General features: G+C 38.4%; 2 protein-coding genes across 9 annotated transcripts in view; one reads left to right on the plus strand and one right to left on the minus strand.

Moving 5' to 3' along the window:
• The window catches only part of ANAPC1 (anaphase promoting complex subunit 1), a 102,134-nt gene that overhangs the window by 743 nt on the left and 81,000 nt on the right, over window positions 1–20,391 (minus strand). For 4 of the 8 annotated variants that reach the window (XM_032843919.1, XM_032843925.1, XM_032843920.1 and 1 more), the window contains 7 exons: window positions 20,064–20,141; window positions 19,640–19,707; window positions 18,055–18,193; window positions 15,742–15,828; window positions 14,282–14,377; window positions 12,451–12,649; window positions 4,986–5,120 (listed from right to left, as the gene is read on the minus strand). In XM_032843919.1, the coding sequence (XP_032699810.1) occupies window positions 4,986–5,120; window positions 12,451–12,649; window positions 14,282–14,377; window positions 15,742–15,828; window positions 18,055–18,193; window positions 19,640–19,707; window positions 20,064–20,141 (802 nt within the window). Of the gene's footprint in view, window positions 1–4,985; window positions 5,121–9,343; window positions 9,362–10,485; window positions 10,516–10,854; window positions 10,902–12,450; window positions 12,650–14,276; window positions 14,378–15,741; window positions 15,829–18,054; window positions 18,194–19,639; window positions 19,708–20,063; window positions 20,142–20,391 lie in introns of those variants that run through there. The other 4 variants (XM_032843921.1, XM_032843923.1, XM_032843922.1 and 1 more) reach the window with 4 other exon arrangements.
• Window positions 6,864–7,175, plus strand: LOC116858962 (protein S100-A10-like). Its single transcript, XM_032843927.1, has one exon. The coding sequence runs from the start codon at window positions 6,864–6,866 to the stop codon at window positions 7,173–7,175; it is 312 nt and encodes a 103-aa protein (XP_032699818.1).

The raw sequence follows: 20,391 nt of genomic DNA on the forward strand, positions 1-20,391 counted from the left end.
AGAAGTTAATCTAATGCCTCAATCTCCAAGAAGCAAAGGTTCTCAACTGTGGTCCTACAGATTCCAGCATAATTCACGTGGAGTGGAGCCTGGGCATCTGGAGGCCTGAAGGCTGCCCGGTGATTCTGATGAGCAGCCAAAGTCAAGAAACACCGCTCTAAAGGAAGTAGCAAGTGTATAACCTGAAAATCCTATTAAGCATCATCTTCCTTTTTGCCTCCATCCTACCACATATAATGGTAAACTATTCCCTCTCTCCTAGCTCCAATATATATGTGAATATGGTCCCTGTGACTCTAGGCCACAGGAAGCATCCTAGCAGACATGCAGACACCAGAGGCATGTTCATGATCATGGGACCTCATGAAGATGAACAGAAAAGTCTCACAATGTGATCATGTGGCTCTCTGATTAAGGCACGACTAACACAAGAGAGAGATCTGCTACATAGAATATGAGGGAGGCAACTACTAATCCTGTTTCCTTTCATTGACTGGCCTCTGCCAGCCAGCCGAATTAAATATTCAAAAAATCTCAACGGAAATCTAGACAAATTTCTTATTTAATTGTTATTCTATGGTGTTCCCCAGACCTTACTAAAACCCAAGCACAGAGAATAAAAACATCCAGGAAGATATGAAACAACTCCAACATACTAATACACTGTGGAATGTAATAGACCATTTACATTCAATGCGATACTGAAATGGTTAGGTTTAAACATATCGTCTTGCTCTTCGCTTTCTATTTGTTCCATCTGTGCTCTGTTCCTCACTGTCCTCTTTTAAAAGGATTACTTTTTATGATTTTTTATGATTCCACTGTAGCCTCTTTGTTGAAGTAAGTTCTGATTCTGTTTTCTTACTTTAGTAATTGCTTTATGACTTCCCACATACACATTTAAATGATCAAAGATTACCTTTGATCTCACCCAAGGTGTCACCAAAGTGAGATTATTCTACTTCACATACTAGCATAAAGGCCTTCCCATAGTACTTCCATTTCTCCCTTCCCAGTCTTTGAGCTACTATTGTCCTATTTTTCACTCTGCATGTTTTATCAACTCCATAGCACACTGCTGGTATTTTTATTCTGTCAGTGGTCTTTAAAAAAGTATTTTTAAGAGAAATAAACCTTGCATAAATAAACCTATGCCATTACCATTTCCAGTGTTCTGCAATCCTTTGTGTAACCCCCCATCTCCATCTCATATTATTTTCCCTCTGCCCAAAGGACTTAATTGACAACATTTCCAGTAGTGTGGGTCTGCTGGTGACGAATTCTGTCAGCTTCTGTGTTTCTGGAATTATTTCATGGTCATTTGTTTTGAAAGATATTTTTGCTGGGTATAAAACTCTAACAAGACATTTTATTTTCCTCTGGGTCCTTTACTCCACTGATCGATCACTTAAATTGCTTCCTATGAGAAATACACAGTCACTCTTATTTTTATCTCTATTAACATGTCTTTTTCCTCTAGCTGCTTTTAAGACTTTTTTACCATCAGTTTTGGGCAATCTGGTTATGATTGCCTTAATATAACTTTATTCATATTTCTCATGCTTGGGATTCACTGAATTTCCTGAATCTGTGGATTTACAGTTTTCACCAAATCTGGAAAATTTCCAGGCGTTATTTCTTCAAATATTTTTTTCTGCTGCACCTCTTCCTCCCTCAATTTCTCTCTTCTTCAGGGACTCCAATCACATGTGAATCAGGTGTTTTAAGTTCCACAGCTCACTTCATTTATGCTCTGTTCCTCTTTTTCCTTCTTTTACTTTTGCATCTAATTTTGGACAGTTCCTATTGCTATGTCATCAAGCTTGCTAATTTCTTATTATGGCATGTCTAATCTGCCCATTAATCCCATTCAGTGTACTCTTCATCTCAAACATCGCATTCTACATCTCAAAAGTTCAATTACAGTCTTTTTATATCTTGTATGTTTCTTAATGTTCTGAAATACAGAACAGAGTTACAATAACTGTCTTAATGTCCTTGTCTGCTAATTCGAACATCTGTGTCAATTCCAGGTCAGCTGTAATTGTTTTTCATCTCATTATAGGTCCTATTTTCCTGTTTCTTTGAGAATTTCACCTTACTGGGTGCTGGGTATTTCTGTATTTCTATGTTTTTGAGTTTTGTTCTGGAATTACATTTCTTGGAAAAAAGTTTAATCCTTTTGTGCATGCTTTTAAGATTTGCTAGGTGGGACCAGAATACACTCAGGTCTATTTAGTCTACAGCTAAATATTTCCCACTACTAGAGCAAGACCATTCTGAGTATCTATGGCCCCTTTAATTATGAAGTTGTGGGAACAGGCATTATTCCTGAACCTATATAAGCAACTGGTAATGTGTGTCCTCTAATCCATGTAGACAGTTCTCCCCCCACCCTCTCATAGTTTCTTCACATTCATGTGCTGACCAGTAAGTACTCTTCTGATAGTTGAGGGAGACCCTCTGCAGATGTCTGACATTATCTCTTTGTGTAGCTCTCTCCTCTCTGGGATTTCATCTTGTAAACTCTAGCTCCTCTGGTCTCCCTGTACTCTCAGCAACATGACCTCAACTCACGGAGTCTCCAAGGCTCCACCTAGGTTCTCGATCCCTCCCCACATCTGGGACCTCTCGAGGTTATAATCTGGGGCAATCATAGGGCATATCACATTGTTCTTCATCCTCAGGGATCACTGTTCTTCATCACCTAATATATAATGTGTCAAAAGCCACTGCTTCATATGCACTGTTTAGTCTTTTTGGTTCCACAAAGGATAGCAAATTAAATCCCAGTTACACCATCCTGGCTGGAAATGGAAGTCTATGCTTGAAAACTGTTTCCTCTTTTATTTTTAGTAGTTTGACTATTCTGTGACTACGTGTGGTTTTCTTCATATTTATCCTGCTTATTGTTCACTCTAAGTGGATGTCCATTCTCCGTTTTTAAAAATTTTTAGCCCCAGTCTCTTCAAACATTGCTTCTATCTCATTTTTTCTCTCCTCTTATTCTGGGATCTCAACTGTGTGCATGTTTGACTTTTTCACCATATTCTACCATGTTTCTTTTCTGTATTTTCAACCCATCTTCTGTGTTTAATTTGCTTACTTTCTACACACCTGCCTTCTGGTTCATTTATCTGCTGTGTCTGATATACCACTTAATCCATACACTGAATTCTTAATTTCAGTTATATTTTTTCAGTCCTAGAATTTCCATTTAACTCTTTCTTATTGATTCCAGATTTCTGGTGGCATGCTCTATCTTTTCATCTATTTTCTTGGTAATATTAGTTGTAGTTATTTTAAGACCCAATCCAGTAACTTTTATCTAGGTCACATATAAGTCAACTTCTGTTACCTTCTTTTCTTGTTATGTCTTGTAATTTTTGATTCAAAAGTGGATACTGTGTATTAAAAAGTATAAAGGTTCAGGAGATATTTTGTTCTTCCTAAGAAGGTTATGGTTTCTTCTGTAAGGCAGGCAGAATGCAAACAAATTTCTGTTCTACTTGAAGCTAACTTTAGGTCTTCTCGGTTTTACTTTTTACCTTTACTCTTGGGGCTTGGTCCTGCTGTGGTAATGGCTGGGATGCTTATCAGAGCCACTTCACACCTGAGCAGCCCTGGAACACTACCCTTTGTCTCCCTGGCACTATGCTGTTGCTGAAATCTTTGCTCACATTTTTAGTCTCCTGGCTTTTGCTAGATTTCTTGAAGTCTTATCCTGTGCATGTGTAAGATTTGGTATGGGTCTCAAGGAAAGAGTACATCCAGGTTTTTGAGTTATTATTCCTATTATTCCCTCCTACCAGGGATTTAGCTCAAGTTCTAGATTCTCAGGCAATTGTTAACCTAACCTCTGGCTACTCTGCCCAGTAGCACCACTGCCTTTTGCTGGGACTCTATTTGTGCTACGAACTGGCAAATTCCTTTGGAAGAAAGCTTGAGTAAATATGGAGTTTCCTCATTATGCTTCCCTTCTCATGGGGACTGTGACCCCTCAATCAAGTCTGGCCAGCATGGTTGCTACCAATTCCTTTAAATAGCTGTTTTATGTGATTTGTCAAACTTTTGTATTTGTTTTTGAGGGAAGGTCACTCCAATATAAGCAATTCCATCACGGCTATGACTGGAAGTCTCTAGAAAGTACATTCTTATCCAAGGTTTTCAAAACCGCAATAAACTAGTAATGTTATTAAATTTTAAATGATTAAATGGAGCAATCTATGCTCTTCTTAAAAACAATTTTTGAATCCTCAACTAGTAAACACAAATTTGAAAGTGATAATAATAAGGGTGCTTAGAATTAATTCTATTTTAGGATTCACGTCACTGGGCAAGCTCCATATCTAATTACATATTCTGAAAAATACAGTGAGGTGTTAATATTTTAAACTCTGTATCATAAGAAACATTCAAATTCATATAAAATCCAGGTACCTGGTCATTTTAAAGCTTTTTAATATTAGAAATTAAGATTATGTGATTAAAAAGAAACATCCAGGGGCGCCTGGGTGGCTCAGTGGGTTAAAATAAAGCCTAGCCCCACCTCAGGCTTTCTGCTCAGCAGGGAGCCTGCCTACCCCCCTCTCTCTCTGCCTACTTGTGATCTCTGCCAAATAAATAAAATCTTAAAAAAAAAAAAAATCCAAACTAAAAACCGAAAAAATGAAGAAAATTAAAAATAACTTTAATAAAAATTATGGAAGAAAAATAACATAACCATTTAATTTATTAGTATACACTGGTGTTTGGGGCTCTCTGAAGAAGAACCCATCCTTTTCTGAATGTAAATAAAAGTTTATGCATGTATAAAGTTCAGATAGTCTTTTTAGAAGAAGTTCTCAACAGTAACACCCAAACATGAATGAAGACCAAAACCTAACTAGATAAAATAACTCACTAGAAAGGCCTCCTACCAAGAAACTTAAAAAATAAGTGAGTCAATAATACAGGTACTGAAGAGGATTTAGATCTGCAATTACCTTCTAGTCCTATAGACGGCAGGTGCCATGGAGCTGGTACTGAGTGGTAGACGAGGAAACACGCCAGCATGCTCAGCTGAGATTCCTCAAAGGGCTGCCCACTGAGGTAGGCGTGCACACACACATCACCCCCAGCTGTAAGAGAAACACAAATGGAACTGAAGCAACTTGTTTTTTCATCTAGAACTCATTAATCACTGACCATACACCAGATAGGTACTATGCTGGAAACTAGGGCTACAGCGGTAAGCGAGACAGAGTGCCTGTCACCACAGACTGTGAAGTGTTGTAAGGGACAGAGACATTATACAAATAACGACACAAACATGCATAAATAGAAATTGTAATGAGTGCTATAAAGGAGTGGTGGTCACTGAGGTTTCCTCTCCAGACACCCACTTTAAGCCCCTTCTTCCCTGTAGTATACAACATTTGAGGGGACTGACTTCAGGTCCAGAACTGGATCCTGATTACTATTAGCCAGACTTTCTCAAACTTTAAGGCACATTAGAATCACCTAAGCTGATTAAAACAGATGAGTGGACCCACATCCCCAAAGTTTTTTAGATGGGGTCAGAAAAATTACATTTCAAACAAGTTCTCAGGTGATGCTACTGTTGCTCCAGAATCACACTTTGAAAACCACTGGTCCAGGACAATCAAGGCAATCCCATTCTCAACACAATGACTGGTTCAGGAACTGGAAGACCTAAGCTATTCAGTAAGAGACAATCTCTGCCACAGGGACTGACTGGAGAATGTGTATGAGTTCCAATTTAAGCCAGAGACATGAGATGTTTGATAACACATTTGCTAGAGGCTTCTGAGAAAGAAATTTCCTCATTGTTATGACAAAGCTCCTAGAAACAACTCTATTCTTCTCTGCAAAATTCTGAGCTTGAGGAAAGGAACAGCCATTTTATTACCACAAGAAAAAGAATTCTGAGGATAAAGCCATGGCACAGAGTATAAATAATGGAACCTCAGAGAAATGGAGCTGAAGGCACTAAAATAAGATGATCCTTAGACCACCTTACCTATTCCAACAATGTAAGCTTATATGTGTCCTTATTGTTTAAGCCAGGTTCAGTTAGGCCCTCTAGTATTTGTATACAAAGGCATTTTGATACATAAAAGTTGGGAGAGGGGAAGGAGAAAGGGGGCGGGGAGAAAGAAATAAAAATGGCAGGAAAGGTGCCTGAAGTAGTGTTGTCTTAGAAGGCCTATGAGAAAGGGGGCACGTAAACTGAGGCTATAAGAATGAATGTAAGTTGAGTAGGCAGAGCATGAAAGAAAAAGGTTGTAGGGAGGGAAAGCAGCATATTTAACAGTCCCAAGAAAGAAGGAAAAAGAGAAATTACAACTGATACAAAAAAAAAAAAAAAACTACAAACAATCATAAGAGACTACTATGGACAACTACACACCAACAAATGAGACCACCTAGAAGAAACAGATAAAGTCAAAGTCTTAGAAACATATGTCTGAGACAAAACATGAAAAAATAGAAAATCTGAATAGACTGATTACTAGTAACAAGACTGAACTGGTAATCCAAAACCTTCCAATAAGCAAACTCCAGGACCAGATGGCTTCACTGGTGAATTCTAGCAAACATTCAAAGAAAATTCAACACATATCAATCTTTCTCAAATTCTTCCCAAAAATTGGAAGGGAATGCTTTCAAACTCATTTACAAGGCCAGCATTAGTCTAACACCAAAACTAGACAAGGACACACACACAGAAAATTACACACCAATATCCCTGATGAACATAGATGTAAAACTCAACAAAATATTAGCAAACTGAATTCAAAAATACATCAAAAGGGGTCCCCACCATACCTCTGGCCACGGTTTCAAAAGACCTCACCAAAATGCTATCTCAAATGGAACATACCATGGAAACCATGATGTGCATGTTCCCCAGGTTTGCTGGGGATAAAGGCTACTTAACAAAGGAGGACCTAAGAGTACTCACAGAAAAGCAGTTCCCTGGATTTTTGGAAAATCAAAAAGGCCCTCTGGCTGTGGACAAAATAATGAAGGACCTGAACCTAGACCTGGACCTAGACCAGTGCCAAGATGGCAAAGTGGACTTTCAGAACTTCTTTTCGCTAACTGCTGGGCTCACCACCGCATGCAATGAGTATTTTGTAGTATACATGACATGGAAGAGAAAGAAGTAGGAATCATTCAGGAACACTCCTGCCTGATGAGAGTTCTCCCAAAGGGACTCTTAAGTAGTCCCTTAAGGAATCTGCCCCATAGCTTCCCCCTGTATAAAGGATTGCATGAACAGGCCAGGATCCTCTGAAAATGTACAAGTAAAATCCAACCATTTGACAAGCAGAGAAAGAAAAGTCAGCGAAAGCTAGATAAACTTTTGATTTTTATATTGCGTGCTTCCTCTTGTCCTCAATAAATTCTTTTTTAATTCCTCAAAACAATAACAATAACAACAAAAAACTACTTTAAAAGGATCACACACACCACTACCAAGTGGGACTTATTCCAGGAATGCAAAGATGGTTCAACATCTGCAAATCAAAGTGATATAGCACAATAACAAAACAAAGGATAATTAAGCAACTATTAATAAATTAAGAGGAAATCATTATTTCCTTATTCCAAATGTAGAATATTCTCATTTATTCTGATTTTCTGTAACTTTAAAACTGTTCATTTTTAAAACATTTTAAACATTATTACATCTAAAGATAATAAACTACTTCTTTTTTTTTTTTGACAGACCGAGATCTCAAGTAGGAAGAGAGGCAGGCAGACAGAGAAGGGGAAGGAGGCTCCCCGCTGAGCAGAGAGCCCGATGTGGGGCCTGATCCCAGGACCCCGGGATCACGACCCGAGCCGAAGGCAGAGGCTTCAACCCACTGAGCCACCCAGACGCCCCCTTTTTTTTAAGATTTTATTTATTTATTTAACAGAGAGAGATAACAAGTAGGCAGAGAGGCAGGCAAAGAGAGAGGGGGAAGCAGGCTCCCCACTGAGCAGAGAGCCTGATGTGGGGCTCAATCCCAGGACCCTGGGATCATGACCTGAGCTGAAGGCAGAGGCTTTAACCCACTGAGCTACCCAGGCACCCCAGATGGTAAACTACTTCTAATAAAAAAAAGGATAAAAATCACATGATCATCTCAATAGATACAGAAAGGGCATTTAATAAGACTCAACATCTATTTATGACAAAAAAACACTCAACAAAGTGGATACAGAAGAAATGCACCTCAACATATAAAGGCCATATATGACAAAGCTGTCGTTAACATCATATTCAACTATGAAAAGCTAACAGTTTTTCTTCTAAGACAAAGAACAAGACAAGGATGCCCACTCTTGTCACTTTTATTTAACATAGTAGTGGAAATCCTAGCCACAGTAATTAGGCAAGATAAAGAAACAAAAGGCATCCCAACTGGAAAGGAAGATTTCAAACTATACTACTAAGCTATAGGAACCAAACAGTTGGTATCAGCATAAATGCATGACATCCATGGAACAGAGAGCCCAGAAATAAACACACATATATAAGGTTAATTAATTTACAACAAAGGAGTCAAGACTATACAGTGGGGAAAGGATAGTCTCTTCAATAAATGGGGATGGGAAAATTGGACAGCCATATGCATCTTACACTATACACAAAAAATAACTCAAAATTAACGACCTGTGAGACCTGAAGCCATAAAACTCTGAGAAGGAAACAGAGGCAGTAAGATCCCTGACATCATTCTTTAGTGCTGAATTTTTGGAACTGACTCCAAAAACAAAGGCAACAAAAGCAGAATTAAACAAGTGGGACTACATTAAAAACTTCTGCACAGCAAAGGAAACCATCAACAAAATGAAAAGGCAACCTGGTAAATTAAAAAAAAAAAATCTGCAAATCACATATCCAATAAGGGGTTAATACCCAAAATATATTTTAAAAAACTCAAACAACTCAACAGAAAAAAAAGATTGAATTAAAACATGTGCAGGGAGAGGCGCCTGGGTAGCTCAGCTGGTTAAGCATCCGACTCTTGATTTCAGCTCAGGTCATGACCTCAGGGTCATGAGACTGAGCCCCATTTGGGGCTCCACACTCAGCAGGAAGTCTGTTTGAGATTCTCTCTCTTCCTCTCCCTCTGACCCTCCCCCTCCTCACATGTGCTCTCTCTCTCTAAAATAAACGAATAAATCTTTTTAAAAAATGTGCGGGGAGGGGCGCCTGGGTTGCTAGTTGGCTAAGCATCTGCCTTTGGCTCAGGTCATGATCTCTGGGTCCTGGGATCGAGCCCCACATCGGGTTCCCTGCTCTGCAGGCAGGTTGCTTCTCCTTCCGCCTGCTCTTCTCCCTCGTATGCTCTCTCTCTCCCTGTCAAATGATTAAAAAATCCTTAAAAAAAATGTGCAGGGAATCCAAATAGACTCTTTTTTTTTCAAAGAAAACATAAAGATGGCCAACAGACTCATGAAAGATGTTCAACATCACTAATTATCAGAGAAATGCAAATCAAAACCACAATGAGCTATCACCTCATAGTTGTTGGAATGGCTACGATCAAAAGGCAGGAATAAGTATTGGAAAGAATGTGGAGAAAAGGGAACTGTCTTACACTGTTGGTGGGAATGCAAACTGGTACAGCTGCTATGAAAAACAGTATGGAGGTTCCTCAAAAACTTGAAAATAGATCTACCATATATGATCCAGCAATGCCACTGCTGGGTATTTATCAGCAGTGGCATTGCTGGATCATATATGGTAGAAAGAAAAAAAAAACACTAAACCAAAAAGATATTTACTTAGTTGCAGCATCATTTACCATAGCCAAAATCTGGAACAACCTAAGTGTCCATCAACGGATGAATGGATAAAGATGTGGTTATATATACATGATGGAATACTACTCTGCCATATAAATGAATGAAATCTTGCCACTTGCAATAACATGGATAGGCCTTGAGGGTATTATGCTAATTGACGTAAGTTAGACAGAGAAAGACAAATACCATATGATTTTGTGTATATGTGGAACCTAAAAAACAAAACTCATAGATACAAAGAAGAGAGTGATGGTTGTCACAAGGGAAGAGGGCTAGAGGTAGATAAAGAGTGAAGGGAGTCAGATGTATGGTGAAGGATGGTAACTAACTAGACTTACTATCATGATCACTTTGTGTATATACAAGTATCAAATTATGTTACACACCTCAAACTAATATAAATGCATTATACTGAAACCAATGCAATCAATTTTACCTCAATTTAAAAGTGATGGTTCTTCACTGAAAAATAAATGCAAATTTTGGTAATCGCAATGGCAAGTCAGATTTGGTAAAGAGCAATGTTGTAAACTACCAAATGCCCTAACGAGCAGTAAGAAAAACAGAGCACTGTTTTAGAGACTGCTCCACTCACTGCCGAAGTTCATTACTTCATTACTTAAATGTGCAAATCAGAGACTCTGCAAAGGTTAAGAACACACTTCTTACCAACAGCAAAGGTCTGCCATAGATGATCATGCTGAACTGAATACAAACAGAATATCAAAACCCATGTAGTAACTTGTATATTTCCCAAAAAGAGATTTTTTAAAAAAACATTTTAAAACTACATAATCTTTTGAATTCTAAGAGAAAATGACAGAACAATGTAGTTGTTAATCAAACACGAGGAGTTTGAAATTGCTGTTTTCCATGTATACTCTTCATAATCTGGTTTACTCTTTTTTTTTCCAGAAATTTATTCCCTATATTACAGTAGATAGTTTTTACCTAAATTATATTCAAATGCAGGTTCTACTGGCTACTAACAGCTTTAAAACATCAAGAATTATTACTATTGCTATTACTAAGGTTAGTATTTACCCCAAACAGGTTGCTGTCAGGTATGTATCAGAAGTTATTTGAAGGAACTGAAGAGAATAAAAAGATCAAGATGTTGACTAAAAATCAATTTCAAACATATATCACACATTAGACAGGTTTCCAAAAATCAAAAGGCCCTCATTTGCCTCACATGAGGCATAAGTACTTCTACACTATTCCCCTGCAATTGTAAGTCTATACTTCTAAGCCACAGTCACATGATGTCCCAGGTTCCCACTGACTGACTCAAAGAGCTGGTAAAACAAACCTTCATTCTAAGCACACATTGAGTTTTTGGTGTACACAGGGCAGAAGGGAAGGCAAGGGAAGAAAACAGCCTGTTGACTTCATAGCTAGGTGACAGGCCATACCCCTAAGAAACAGCAGAGAGAGACATGGGAAAGGAAACAGGATCTGATGCTAGAAAAGATAAAACAAGTTCTTAAGTGTCATGTGGCATTTAAAATGTATAAATAGGGGCGCCTGGGTGGCTCAGTGGGTTAAAGCCTCTGCCTTCAGCTCAGATCATGATCTCAGGGTTGTGGGATCGAGCTCCGCATTGGGCTCTCTGCTCAGCAGGGAGCCTGCTTCCCTCTCTCTCTCTGCCTGCCTCTCTGCCTACTTGTGATCTCTGTCTGTCAAATAAATAAATAAATTTTAAAAATAGAATGTATAAATATACATACATATATATATATATATGTACGTATATACATTCTCGTAGTGTATTAAGCAGAGTTAAATATATTTTTTAAAGAAGTTGAAGTAAATAAGCAGAGTCCAATTCACCTAACTGAAAACATTACATCTAAAGCCATTCTAGCTTATATTCAGGTTTATCTTGGTTAACAATGAAAGAAAATGTTACAACTAAAAAGCCTGAGTCCCAATATCTTAAAAGCACCAGGAACTCTGGAAACAGTATGGGGGTTCCTCAAAAGGTCAAAAATAGAACTGCCCTACAACCCAGGAATTGCACTACTTGGTATTTAACCAAAGGATACAAATATATTGATTTGAAGGGGCACCTGCACCCCAGTGTTTATAGCAGCAATGTCCACAATAGCCAAATATAAAGAGCCCAGACATCCATCAACAGAAGAATGGATAAAGAAGATGTCATTCACACACACACACACACACACACACACACAGTATTACTTGGCCATCAAAAAGAATGAAATCTTGCCATCTGCAATGACGTAGTAGAACTAGAGGGTATTATACTAAGTGAAATGAATCAGAGAAAGACAAGTACCACATGATTTCATTCATATGCAGAATTTAAGAAACAGAAGAACATATGGGAAGGAAAGGAAAAATAAAATAAGATGAAAATAATGAGACGAACCATAAGAGACACTTAACTCTAGGAAACAAACTGAGGGTTGCTGGAGGGGAGGTGGAGGGGGATGGGGTATTTGGGTGATGGGCATTAAGGCAGCACTTGATGTAATGAACACTGGGTGTTCTATGCAACTGATGAATCACTAAATTCTACCCCTCAAGCTAATAATATACTATACGTTAATTAAATTGAATTTAAATAAAGAATTTTAAAAAATAAAAAAGCACTGGGCATAATGCGATTATTACCTTGTAGCCACTGGTCCAGAGTATTATCAATAGTGCATTTTACAACAGGGAGGAACTCAGAGTTCATAAAGAGCCCCCGTTTAGGGTGATTCTGAAGCCGCTCCTGATGGCTCCTGGAGCTGAAAAACTCTAACACCAGCTTTATCTGCCAAAGTTCAGATGTTTCACACATTTCTCTTCTTCCTAGTCTTCTCATAGCCTTGAGGAGATAAAAGTAACAGCAGTCCACTTAATGAAAGAAAGAGTGAAATTGCTCTAATCATCTCTTCCTTAGAGTTGCATAATAGAGTATTTTTAAAATATGGCTCATAGATCAATAAAGGGCAGAGGGGAATCCATTCCATGTTTTGATGCAGTTAGCCCCAGAGGAGAGGGTGCAGATACATGTCCACCCTCTTCAGTGTGGTCCCCACATAAATAGCTTTTAGGTAAAAACAACAAAGGCAAATGACCTCATTCTTGGCTCAATGGCTCTGAAAAATGAAGACCCGCTAGGTCTACTGCCATCACCTCTGGGAAACCCAAGTAGAGTACAATGACTTGGCCAGGGAACCCAGGGGTCAGAAGGCAAAACAATACTACTAATAATACTGTTCTTGGGACCCATCTGCAAAATCACCATGGCTGCAGCCGGCAGGGATGTTCTTCTGTAGACACCTGCCCATGACTGTGAAGGGGTAAAGGTTCAGAGCATAAAAAGGGAACACTTTTGGCCAACAAAGGAAAAACAAAACTCATTATTTAACTGCTATATAGAGAGGCCCTGTGACAAACAGTGTTAGTGTGGACATCACAAAATCATACTTTCCGATTAAAAGATGCGGATGGATACCAGACAATAATGCCATTCTGGGCCTATCTGGTTATATTAGAACTTGCCTTTTAATTAAGAATATAACTTGACAGAATGTGATTTTCAGGTTTTGGGAAATTCTCTCCTTCCTAAGTGTCATTTCCTACTTTTCAATAAAGATTATTTTGCCATTAGAGATTACTTCTTTTGGATTTAGACACTGAGTCCCACATGCTTATCTATGAACTCACCATGTCACATTCACTTAAAGAATTCTTTAAAAATCACAGATCTGGACCTCATCCCAGAAAATTCTGTTTCAGTAGATGATACAGAACGGGACTTAAAGATCTGTATTCTGAAGATTACTCTATAAATTTAAGCCCAGTTAGAAAACTACTGACTAAGCTTAACTGCAATTTTGGGTCTGAAAGGTGTGATACTATTAAAAAGTCTTGTGTATTACTAATAACCCAAAGTGAATAAATTGGCCTGATCCTTTAGGGAAGCAGTTAGGCATCACTTTCTGCATTACCACTTTTAGGCTCTTTTAAAACAGCAATAAAATAAAAGAAATTTAAAAATGAACTCCAGCTTCCTAAATCCCTACATACTAATACTATAACCTCTTGCACGCTTAATCACACAAGCATAATTTCACATTACTGTCATCACTAGAGTACTGTTTTTTCACTTACTGCTCATTTGCATTTCTTTTCCATGAAGAGGCTTTGCAGGAAGGAGGCAAGAGAAGGATGCTAGGGAAGAAAGGCAGGGGACGTGGTCTTCCCCTGATAGTCGAAGGAAGAGAAAAAAGGGGAGACTGGGAACCCTAGAGTTCCTGGCATCATAAATTCTAAGCTTTTTTTTTGTCATAAGTAAAGCTTTTAAGTTTTATAGGGTTTCCTTTTTTGAACTGCTAAAAGCAATGAGAAACCAAAAAAGATGGACACACAGGGAACCTTACCTCACTGTTCAGTATGTTAATTAAAATACAGTATAAATGTCATCAGAATTGAACTGGTTTTTAAACCATACCTGATCCATTGCTATGTATGCAGGCAGCATCTCTGGGGTCTCCTGAGTAACACATTCATACAGTACTGAAGAAAACAGATCCAGAATTTCCTGTTTCTGTGGAAAATTAGAAACTTTTTGTAGCACATCAATGTATATTCCAAAATCAATTCAACGTTGTAGAGCAACTACATGGCCCATTCTTAAGCTCAACAGTCAATAATACATAAGGTAAAAGAGCTATCTCTTTATAAAAGCATAGTGAATGCAACACTAAACATCAATCAAATGTAGTAAAATTAAGTCTGAAGGGACAGTTAGCGCTATAAGTGCTGTGAGGAGAGGAAGTATTGGCTGCAGTAAAATGAGCTGACAAGACACTACAGAGACGTGCCTTGGATTAGGCTGGCAAGAGCAAGGTCCAGAAAGAAAACCCAGCATCCACAAAGATGCACTAAAAACACTGAGCAGAACAGGTATGGAGGTGGCAGCACAACCAAACCCAGTTGGGCTAAAGGACAGGCACGGACTTTCATCAGAGACCTGCAGCCTTGAATGCTTGCCCAGCCCTTACTAGCTGTGCGATCTTAGGCATGTGCTAGCTGAGTGGCAGTTTCCTCATCTGCAAACCTGGAATGATAAAGTACCTACCCTCAGAGTCAGAATCCATAAGAAAATTACATAAAATACTAAGCAAAGTGTCTAATAAATAGTCAAGATTCAGTAAGTTAAAGGGGTTACAATTATCTCACTTAGCCATCAAAACAACAATGTAAGGTAGGTTCTATCATAATCCCACTTTTAGAAACAAGGAAACTGCATTTTGGAGAGGCTAAAAAATTTTCCCGGAGCTATACACACTTATAGGCAACAGGCCCTCAATCCCAGATATCAAATTCCTACATCCAAGCTTTGGATTAAATAAAAGATCTACTGGGCACCCTTTGAATCCTGAAGAGAACAAGTTTTATGACCAAGAGAAAAAAGCTATAAAATGCGAGGAAACAAATAATAAAATTATGTAAAAAATAAGAGACCGTAAACAATGAAAATATCAATCAGTACAAGAAGACACATAAGAAAATATCACCTATTGAAATTAACGTCTTAGAAATCTTAAGTTGTTTTCTTCTATCAAGGTAGGGAGTTAACAAATTTAATAGTTTTAGACTACAAAAAATCTGGGGCACCTAGGTGACTCAGTTGGTTGAGCAACTGACTTCAGCTCGAGTCATGATCCCAGGCGCCTGGGATCGAGCCCTGCGTCAGGTTCCCTGCTCAGCGGGAAAGCCTGCTCCTCCTGTTTATGCATTCCTGCTTTCTCTTTGTCAAATAAATAAGATCTTTAAAAAAAAAAAAAAAGACTATGAAAAATCTGTATTTGCCAAGCAAAAATCATCCAATGTACCCGAGTTTTTTGGTAGTGGTCACAGATAAATAATAAGTTGTAGCCTGGCAGCTGAGTCAAACATGATACATACCTGACCCATGTTCACAGTTGGTTTGCAGAAATATTCGGCAAATGACAGAAGTGCTGGATCAGAAGTAAATGCTGAAATTGTTTCTGGCTAAAAAAATAAACAACAGCAACAAATGTGAAATACCAGAGGTTATTTTCCTTATTGCTCAAAGTGTAGTATATGCAGTTGTAAGAAAACTACCTCACTGTTTTCACACAACGTTCCCATAAAGCCCAAGGTTGTACAAGTTTGCTAGAGCTTTACCAACCGCTTCCGCTGAGAAGTTATAAGACGCTTTTTCACATAAGCCAAACACAAGCTATTGACTTCTCAAAAGGCCAATAATAAATAGGTCTTTCTTATACAACTTGCCCCCAAAAGGCTTTCCCCTCTCCCTCACTAACTGAAAAACAAATAAGAAACTAGAACTGAAACTGAAAAGGTAAGGCAAAAAGACTACCACTCAATCCACTCACTAAAAGCTAAATACTGTATGGATTCCACTGGTATGAGGATGCTAGAATAATCAAATTCAGAGACAGAAAGCAGAATGGTGGGCACCTGGGGCTGTGAGCAGGAACAGGAGTTGCTGTTGAATGGGTGCAGAGGTTCAGTTTTACAAGATGAAAGAGCCCTACAGATGGATGGTGGCTAATGACTGCGCAACAATATGAATGGACTTAACATCACTGAACTATACACTTAGGGGTTAAAACAACAAACTTTGTATATATTTTACCACAATAAAAAAAAATTGGAAAAAAAAGAGATTAACACTCAAGGTTCAAGAAAAGGGAATATGGAATATATGGAATACAAAGGTATTACAATTTTCCACTGAGGTTTCTGTTTTGCTTCTGAATTCCCTTGAAGCAGAGAATTGAGATGTCTTTTAATCTTTACAGAATTTTCCAATTCAAAATCAAGTATAAACTTTTCTATTTTCTTTACAAATTAGATTAGGGTCTTTGAGATGGGCTCTAATTTATACAAGCAAGAGAGCTTAAGTTAAACCATATCCAAAAGTCCTTCAGAACTATTTCATCAGACATCCTATCAAATACTGCCCAACAAAATTCATTAATGTCAACTACATCTACTTAAGCCCTGGGAACTATTATAAAGGCTCAGTCGTAAGTAACCGGTCTAAAATGAAATAGGAGTTAAATTAAAATAAATGCTATCTCCTTATGTGGAAAAAAAAAGGCGGCTAATTTAGTTCCCTGGCTACCACTTAGCCAGTCCACTGGCCACATTTCTGCCTCTACTGCCACCCTCTAGGGGCTCTGATCACTTTATACTGCGACTTGATGTATCTTCAGCAGGAGCACATTTGCTCATGAAATTCCTGAAAACTATACTTAAACTGAGAAATTTTAATGTTAGTTTATGGAACACATTTTTTTTTTTAAGATCTTATTTATGTATTTGTGAGAGAGAGAGAGAGAGAACGCTCACAAGCAGGGCGAGCAGGCAGAGGGAGGGAGAAGCAGACTCCCCGCTGAGCAGGGAGCCCGATACAGGACTCAATCCCAGGACTCCGGGATCATGACGCTTAACTGACTGAGCCACCCAGGCGTCCCTGTGGAACACACTTCTAGTGTGGGGAACATATTTAATTTCTTAAGTATAGAGTAAAATACGTGCTGACCACGATAGGGATGAGATTGTTTCACTCTTAATTTAACTGCTTATTCATTTGAAATACTCTTAAATTAGCGGTCAAGTACTATGAGAATAATAAAGCAAACTGATCCAATAAACCTGTCATCCTTTTACCCTCACCAAGATTTAACCAACAAATGGGGGTTTAAAGAAAAACTAATTAGCGCTACCTTGTAAAAATCTTTATCTATTTCTGCCATGAATTAAACAAATCTTAACAGATTTGAAGATTAATAAGTAAAATTACTAAACTAAACATTTTTATAGTGTTAAGATATACTGACCTGGGTGTTGGGTTATGGACATTGGGGAGGGGATGTGCTATGGTGAGTGCTGTGAAGTGTGTAAGCCTGACGATACACAGACCTGTACCCCTGGGGCAAATAATACATTACATGTTAACTAAAAAATAAAAAAGATATACTATCCCTACTGCTAAATGTAAGTCATCCTTAGAGTCCTGGCAGATGGCCCATATTTTACTGTAGCTGCTACATAAAACAAGAAACAGATCCAAGGTCATTCAGTCTTTATAATCTGCAGTGATGAGAAAGCAGATTCACCTAAATGGTACCATAAATGTTACCACAGAAGTACATGCTTTGAGTGGGCTAGTGGGATTTGTAATTATTCCATCTCATCCTTCAGTTTTTAACCAGTCAATACTACCTTGAAAGCCCGAGCCTCAGAGTTCCTGTTGGCCACTGTCTGGGCCAACAAACTTTGCCACCCCATTGGATCTTCCTTATAGGAGAGCTGACCTGCTCTGAGCTTAACATACAGAACTCCATCCTTGGAAAGGATTGATCTGGGAAAAAAAAAAAAAAAAGAATGAATTTTATGTGAGGTATTATTTATAGTTCTCAGCTGGAAACATAGTGTCTCCCAACATCATGTTCACATGAGATGAAGCCTTCATCGTTTTCCAGTAGGGTATATGATCATTTACTATGTCTAAAATTAAATCAGTCCCTATGAGAAAGCCAAAATAAAGTTCTACTACTCTTTGGTATCTAAGTTCACAGAACTTAGTTCATGCTCTGCCTGCTCAAGTGTGTGCTTCAAAGGCAATATTTTATCTAACATTTCTCCATATTCCCTTTATCCTCTATCCACTGGAGGTACGAGATCTCTACTGACTGGCCAGCAGCAGGAAAAAATGGTGCTGCAAATCTAAAGAGAACAACAGAGAAAACAGCCACCATATATAGTTTAAGGGAAATATAAATTGGGACCAAACTATAAAAATTCTTTTTTTAATTAATTATTTAATATGTTCAGTTAGTCTCTGTATAGTACATCATTAGTTTTGGACGTAGTGTTCAATGATTCATTAGTTGCGTGTAACACCCAGTGCTCATCACAACACATGCCCTCCTTAACACCCATCGCCCTGTTACCCCATCCCCCACCCCCCAACCCTCTCAAACCAAATCGTTATGGGCTTATTAAACTTTCTAGAAGTTTAAAGACTTAATTTACCCTACTCAAGGTATAAAATTAACACTCTGTTCATTAAAGTAATTAGTTGCATATGACTATTTCCACTCAAAAGTTATCTATCATAATCTTAATTTTATAAGAACAATTCAACAAAACAGTAATAAAAATATCCAAGATGTGGTCTGGCAAATATCAATTGTTACAAAGTTCCCTTTGTAGATGGACATACATACCAGCCTTATTTTTTTTTCCCACTGAACCGACTGAGCCACCCAGGCACCCCCCCAGCCTTACTCTTTTACACTGATTATCTTTTATTACTGCTCCAACAGATAATTCCATTACTGTACCAACTTAGGTCACTACAAGTTTCTCAATAAATAAATATAACTAACTACTTGGAGTGTCTTCTAAACTAAAACTCGGGCACCTGGGTGGCTCAGCCGATTAAGCATCTGCCTTCAGCTCGGGTCATGATCCCAAGGTCCTGGGATCGAGCCCCACATCGGGCTCCTTGCTTAGCGGGGAGCCTGCTTCTCCCTCTACCTGCTGTTCTCCCTGCTTGTACTTGCTCTCCCCAGCCCCCATGCCAAATAAATAAATAAAATCTTAAAAAAAAAAAAAAAAAACTCATTTTCTAATATAAACTCCATTTCAAAGTTACAGACCACTTTATTCGATATATACGCTACTGTCCTGCATGAGATCAAAGAATGACAAGGAATCATCCTAGATAATAATCTGCAATTTCTACCTTCCCATTTACTTCTATTCACTTCACAGACACATCTAAGAAATTCAGTATACTTACTTCAAATGTTGTGTTCCCTTGCTTAAATCTATGAGCAGTTCCCAGTATCGCGGGCCTTTTACTTTAATCTGCCAAGATAAATGTTAACACAGTCAATCAAACGCTAAAAAGGTGCTAGTGTGGCAAAATGAAACCCACATTTCTCAGAGGAAGTAAAATAAGCCGGAAAGAGACACTGAAAAGTTAACAAGCTTCATTACTACACAAAAATGTATGTGAATCAAATTCTATGGCCATCTAACCTCTCAGTAAAGATCTGCAAGTAAAGACCGTCTCTGTTCATGATTAATTCCTCCCGGGGCTGCTTTCCTATTTCCTACAGAACACTGAGAAAGCAGAGGCTTCATCTCAGTTACCTTTGATGCACACTGATGTGGCTGAATTAACCTCTTGCACAGATCTCCCTAAATCACATCCCACTCACCTGTTTTAACAGGTGGAGTTCTGGAAGAAGGGTAGGAGCCATCAATTCTTCTTTGGTTTGTTCATACCACTGAGTACCCTTTACAGAAGTAAAAAAACAGCCACAGTTCACTATGTAGTTAGGGGAAGCTACAAAGAAGAAACATCCCCATCCACTCTGTACTTCTCTTTCCCCACTGTTTATATACAGATGGCCAGATGGCATAAAATGCTTGTTGTATCAAGTCTTAAGGGCTAAATGTACAATCCTTTGGAAGGCCTGCATCACCTTATACCACTTCACATACTAGCAGTTCAGAAGATCTGTACTTCTGAAGCCTCTGGGTTTA

Source organism: Lontra canadensis, unplaced genomic scaffold (genome assembly GCF_010015895.1).
Source record: "Lontra canadensis isolate GAN:19392208 unplaced genomic scaffold, GSC_riverotter_1.0 scaffold144, whole genome shotgun sequence".
In the NCBI taxonomy this organism is placed as follows: domain Eukaryota; kingdom Metazoa; phylum Chordata; class Mammalia; order Carnivora; family Mustelidae; genus Lontra; species Lontra canadensis.